At 46.3% G+C, this 6,537-nt stretch overlaps 1 protein-coding gene and 1 pseudogene across 1 annotated transcript; both read left to right on the forward strand.

Moving 5' to 3' along the window:
- Positions 1 to 106: 106 nt before the first annotated feature.
- Positions 107 to 3,772, forward strand: LOC111615086 (DNA-directed RNA polymerase subunit beta'-like; the record flags this gene model as incomplete). The annotated part of the gene is given in 1 exon segment (XM_023356475.1): positions 107 to 3,772. A coding segment is annotated over 1 exon segment (3,666 nt), but the record flags the coding sequence as incomplete, so codon positions are not given.
- Positions 3,773 to 3,942: 170 nt separating this feature from the next.
- LOC111615087 lies at positions 3,943 to 5,544 on the forward strand (annotated as a pseudogene).
- The last annotated feature ends 993 nt before the right edge of the window (positions 5,545 to 6,537 follow it).

Consider the following 6,537-nt stretch of genomic DNA (forward strand, 5'->3'; position numbering starts at 1 on the left):
CTCCCGCCGTCAAATCGAAAACATCATCTACTTCCGTTCCCACATCGTGCTTGAATCCGATGGTCTGAAAGCTTTACCGAAAAACAAAATCATTGAAATTAACCAGGCGGCGGTAATTTACCGCAAAGCACTGCTGGAATTGCGCGAACGCTTTGAGCCGGGCAGCGATGCTTACGACGAAATTAGCGCTTCGATTGAAGACCTTGAGCAAACCGCCAGTTCTAAACTCGGTCAAGATTACGGGGTTGACTTTTACGAACTCAACGAAATTATTCACGAGTATTCCGAAGCCAAAATTAGCACCGGTGCTAAAGCGATTGAATACCTACTCAAAAACTTCGACCTTAAAAATTCGATTCGCCGCGTTAAATCGCAAATCACCCGCATTTCGCGCGAAATCAAGGAGAACGAAAGTTGGTACTCGGGACTAGTTCAGCAGCGTTCCAAACTTTACAAACGTCTTGATGTACTTAACAAATTCTATAAATCAGGTCAAGATCTAACGTCAATGATCATTTACAACTTGCCGATTATTCCGGCTGACCTACGTCCGCTGATTCAAATTGACGGCGGTCGCCACTCGACCTCTGACATTAACGACTTGTACCGCCGGATTATCATTCGGAACAACCGTCTGAAAAAATGGCAGGAAAACGACGCCCCGATTTTGATTATTCAAAACGAACTGCGCATGCTCCAAGAAGCAATCGATGCGTTAATTGATAACAGTCGCAAAAAACCTTCACCGGTCATGTCTAAGGATAACCGTCCGCTGAAGTCGCTTTCTGATTCTCTGTCGGGCAAAAAAGGTCGTTTCCGCCAAAACTTACTCGGTAAGCGGGTGGATTACTCGGGTCGTTCGGTGATCGTGGTCGGACCGGAATTAAAAATGCACCAGGTTGGTATTCCGCGTCAAATGGCTGCCAAACTTTTTGAACCATGAATTATCCAGCGGCTGGTTAACCACTCGGTGGCCAGTTCGATTAAAGGCGCTAAAAAACTAGTCGAGGAGCAAGATAACCGCATTTGACCTTTTGTTGAGCAAGCAATTAAAGGTAAAGTCGTTCTGCTTAACCGGGCACCAACACTGCACCGTCTTTCCATCCAAGCTTTTGAACCCGTTTTAGTCCGCGGAAAAGCGATCATGCTCCACCCGCTGGTAACCACGGCCTTTAACGCTGACTTTGACGGCGACCAGATGGCAGTGCACGTGACGATCGCACCCGAAGCTGTCCGCGAGGCGCGCGAGTTGATGCTGGCTAACAAAAACATTCTCGGTCCCAAAGACGGTGAACCGATTATCAACCCCTCCCAAGACATGGTGCTAGGACTCTACTACTTAACTCAGGAGAAAGCCGGCGCCCGCGGAGAGGGTAATTTTTACCGCTCTTACGATGAGATGATCAAAGCTTACGGTCAGGGCCACATTGACTTGGCTGCCCGGGTGGCTCTGCCGCTTGAGGCCGGACAAAAGCAATCGCTTTTCAACCACTACGATGAAAAGTCCTACTTAATTGCCTCGGTTGGTAAGTTCATTTTTAACCAAGCGTTCCCAACTAGTTTTGACTTTATTTTTGACAACAGCATTTTTGACATCTACCAGCGTGCTAACCCGTACGTAGTTCGCTTTGGCACTGATTTACGTCAGTACATTCGCGAGTTGCCGACCCAAGCACCGCTCGCTAAAAAAGACATTGCCAAGATTGTGCGTTACGTGTTTGACAAGTACGTTTCAGCGATCAGTAAGGAAGATTTGGCCCAAGTGATTAAACAAGTTCACGTCGGCAATTACTACGATACTGTCATGCTTTTCGCGGAGTTGAAAGATTTCAATTCCCGCCAACTTAACCATGTCCACGCTCAGACTTTGTCGCTAATTTTACGCCAACGTTTTGAAGAGATTAACCGCCGGATCACTTTGCAAAACCAAGGCGTTGAGCGCATTTTTGAACTGGACGAGAAAGTTGAGTTGCTTGAAAAAGTTTGGTTTGATTACACCAACGGAGTCGCTAAGATTTTGGACAACTTGAAAGAGTTAGGGTTTAAATACTCAACTGTTTCGGGCGTGACAATGTCAGCTTCGGACATCATGCAATCGCCAATTAAGGGCGCCAAAATTAAAGAGGGCGATCAGTACGTTAATTCGCTTTGGAAAATGTACAACCAGGGCGTGATCACTAACGATGAACGGTACAAATTGGCAATTGAAAAATGGTCCCAAATTAAAGACGATATTCAAAAAGATCTAACTAACATCATGGACCAGCACCCGGCCAACCCGATCTTCATGATTATGAAGTCCGGTGCCCGCGGAAACATGTCCAACTTTGTTCAGTTTGCCGGACTAAGGGGTCTGATGTCAAACAGTAAGAAGATGCGGCGGGGTTACGTTAAAAACCAAGTTGTGGTTCGCTCCACGATTGAAGTGCCAGTTAAATCTTCTTTCTTAGAGGGACTAACGGCCTACGAATTCTACTCCTCTACCCACGGTGCTCGGAAAGGTCTGACCGACACCGCGCTTAACACGTCTAACTCCGGTTACTTAACCCGGCGTCTAGTCGATGTGGCTCAAAACATCGTCGTTCGCGAAGTTGATTGCGGATCTGACATCGGCGCCCTGGTCAAAGATCTAGTTGAAACGCAAACCCAGTCGGTCATCGTTTCTCTAGCTGAGCGCGTAGTTGGGCGTTTTACCAACAAACCGATTCACGATGCTAAGGGTAACTTAATCATTGACGCCCAGCAGCTAATTGACGCCAAGGTCGCTGACGAGATTGTTAAGGCGAAACACAAAGAAGTGGAAATTCGTTCGATTTTTGGTTGCCAAACTCGCAACGGAGTTTGTCAAAAATGCTATGGAAAAGACTTGGCAACAAACCGGGTAGTCGAGATCGGCGAACCAGTCGGAGTCGTTGCTGCCCAATCAATCGGTGAACCGGGTACTCAACTAACGATGCAAACATTTCACACCGGCGGCGTGGCCGGCGTGCAAGACATTACCGGCGGCTTCTCGCGTCTGATGCAGTTAATTGACACCACCAAGGATGTTTGGGAAGATAAAGCGATTATTTCCAAAACCCACGGAATCGTAACTAGCATTCATAACCACGAAAAAGATTCGGGCGTGACTGTGATCGAAGTTGAGACGACCGAACTAGAAACTCCCCAAACTTACCAGTACCAATTTGCCAGCGCTAACCGGCGGATTCGCGTCAAACGCAAACAAGTCGTGCGTCCGGGGCAAAAACTAGTTGAGGGACCGATTATTTTGAACGAACTGCTGGAAATTGCCGGAACTAAGGCGGTTCAAAATTACATTCTCAAGGAAATTCAAAAACTTTACCGCATGCAGGGGATCGCGATTGCTGATAAGTACATTGAAATTATCGTGCGCCAGTTCTTAATGAAAATCTTGATTAGCGAACAAGGTGATTCCGACTTTTTTGTTGGTTCACTAGTTGACAGTCACGCCTACCGGCAAGTTAACGCTCAGTTAATCAGTCAAGGCAAAAAACCAGCCTTCGGAGAGGTGGTCATTAACGGAGCTAAAAAAATTCCGCTGCTCTCTGAATCGTTCTTGGCCGCTGCTTCTTACCAAGAAACGCCATCCGTTTTAGTTCACGCCGCGATAGCCAACAAAGTTGACTATTTGGAAGGGCTGAAAGAGAACGTGATTGTCGGTCACAAAATTCCAGCTGGGACTGGTTCGCACAACTTTGCTCCGCGTGGTAAGTACGATTTACGCGATCCGCGCGACTATTTTCAAATCTAAAGCGCTTAATAAGGCTAAATTAGCGATTTTTTCCGCGTAAATAAGGTTTTAAAACTTATTTTTTCTTGTATAATTTCACTTGAACCGATTGGATCTAGTTAGTTCCGCGTGAGCGGAAACCAAGGTTGGTCTTCTTTAATTTTTTAGGAGTCCGAGCGGTTCTTAAACACTTTTTTAGTTCTTTGAAAACTGGATATAAACACCATGATCGTCAATTTTTAACGAGAGTTTGATCCTGGCTCAGGATGAACGCTGGCTGTGTGCCTAATGCATGCATGTCGTGCGAAGTACTTGTACTTAGCGGCAAATGGGTGAGTAACACGTACCTAACCTGCCTTTAGGATTGGGATAACTGGAGGAAACTCCGGCTAATACCGAATATGTTATTGTCTCGCATGGGACTTTAATCAAAGGAGCGTTTGCTCCGCCTAGAGATGGGGGTGCGCTACATTAGGTAGTTGGTAGGGTAAAGGCCTACCAAGCCGATGATGTATAGCGGGGTTGAGAAGCTGATCCGCCACACTAGGATTGAGATACGGCCTAGACTTCTACGGAAGGCAGCAGCAGGGAATTTTCCACAATGAGCGAAAGCTTGATGGAGCGACACAGCGTGCAGGATGAAGGTCTTAGGATTGTAAACTGCTGTTGTGAGGGAAGAACAGCCGGGGGAGGAAATGCCTCCGGTTTGACGGTACCTCACCAGAAAGCACCGGCAAACTATGTGCCAGCAGTCGCGGTAATACATAGGGTGCAAGCGTTATCCGGATTTATTGGGCGTAAAGCGTTCGTAGGTGGTATGTTAAGTCTAGAGTTAAAGCCTAAAGCTCAACTTTAGTCCGCTTTGGATACTAGCATACTAGAGTCATGAAGAGGTTAGTGGAACTCCATGTGAAGCGGTGGAATGCGTAGATATATGGAAGAACACCAATGGCGAAGGCAACTAACTGGTCATGCACTGACACTGAGGGACGAAAGCGTGGGGAGCAAATAGGATTAGATACCCTAGTAGTCCACGCCGTAAACGATGCTCGTTAGTTGGTGGCAGAGTCACTAGCGCAGTTAACACGTTAAACGAGCCGCCTGAGTAGTATGCTCGCAAGAGTGAAACTTAAAGGAATTGACGGGGACCCGCACAAGCGGTGGAGCATGTGGTTTAATTCGAAGCTACGCGAAGAACCTTACCCACTCTTGACATCCTTGGCAATGCTATAGAGATATAGCGGAGGTTAACCAAGTGACAGGTGGTGCATGGCTGTCGTCAGCTCGTGTCGTGAGATGTTAGGTTAAGTCCTGTAACGAGCGCAACCCTCATCCTTAGTTACTAACATTTAGTTGAGCACTCTAGGGAGACCGCCGGGGTAACCCGGAGGAAGGCGAGGACGACGTCAGGTCATCATGCCTCTTACGAGTGGGGCGACACACGTGCTACAATGGCAAGTACAAAGAGAAGCAATACGGTGACGTGGAGCAAAACTGGAAAACTTGTCTCAGTTCGGATTGAAGTCTGCAACTCGACTTCATGAAGTCGGAATCGCTAGTAATCGTAGGTCAGACATACTACGGTGAATACGTTCTCGGGTCTTGTACACACCGCCCGTCACACCATGGGAGTTGGTAATACCCAAAGTCGGTAGATTAACTTCGGAGATCGCCGCCTAAGGTAGGACCGATGACTGGGGTGAAGTCGTAACAAGGTATCCCTACGAGAACGTGGGGATGGATCACCTCCTTTCTACGGAGTACAAATCGATCTTGATCGTCAAGATCACACACATTCAACAAATCTTTGGTTAGTAATTGATCTCACAAACAAATCTAACTAGAGTGTCATGGCTACGTTTATATTCAGTTTTGAAAGTTCTATTCCAAAGGATCTCTCGCTCGGAGAGATTCTTTTTTGTTACTAACTCCCAAACCAACTTTAAGACCAGAGATTAACGATTGAAATTGCCTGTGACCCCCGCTAGCGATTAAGGTAGAGATAGATTAGGTCATTTTCTAAAAAATAAACCTAATTTTCTCAATTTACCCCCGATTTAATCGTGTATAATGGAGAACGAGATTACTAATCTTAGTTCTAGTTTAGCGGTTCAATCATCTTCAAGAAAGCCACTAAACAGCGAACTTTGCTCATTTAAAGTTAGTTTTCTCAACAAGAAAAAGTTCTTTGAAAACTGAATAGCAAGTAAATCTTTAGACAACACAAAAACTAAAGTTTTTCGTCTAAGATAAACATAAAATCATCTCGCCGAGAGCTGAGCGTAAAAGTTTGGCTCGCGGCAATACTAAACAATAGGCTTTAAATTTAAATAAGGGCTTTTGGTGGATGCCTTGGGTCTAATAGGCGATGAAGGACGTGATAACCTGCGATAAGTCTCGTAGAGCCGGACATAGGCTATGAAACGGGAATTTCCGAATGGGGCAACCCTCTCAGATTAATCTCTGAGAATTGTTCACTGAATCCATAGGTGAACAAAGCGATACCTAGCGAATTGAAACATCTTAGTAGCTAGAGGAAGAGAAAACAAAAGTGATTCCGTAAGTAGTGGCGAGCGAAAGCGGAATAGTCCAAACCGTCATTTTGGCGGGGTTGTAGGGCGACTAGCACGGAGTCAAAAAGTTGATGGATAGGAGAAGGAGTTGGAAAGCTCCGCCAGAGAGGGTGAAAGCCCCGTAACCGAAATTTATCAACCTCCTAGTCGTACCCTGAGTAGGGCGGGGCACGTGAAACCTTGTCTGAACCAGCCGGGACCACCCGGTAAGAC

This window comes from Centruroides sculpturatus, unplaced genomic scaffold (genome assembly GCF_000671375.1).
Source record: "Centruroides sculpturatus isolate CEXI.00-Female unplaced genomic scaffold, Cexi_2.0 scaffold2384, whole genome shotgun sequence".
NCBI lineage: Eukaryota > Metazoa > Arthropoda > Arachnida > Scorpiones > Buthidae > Centruroides > Centruroides sculpturatus.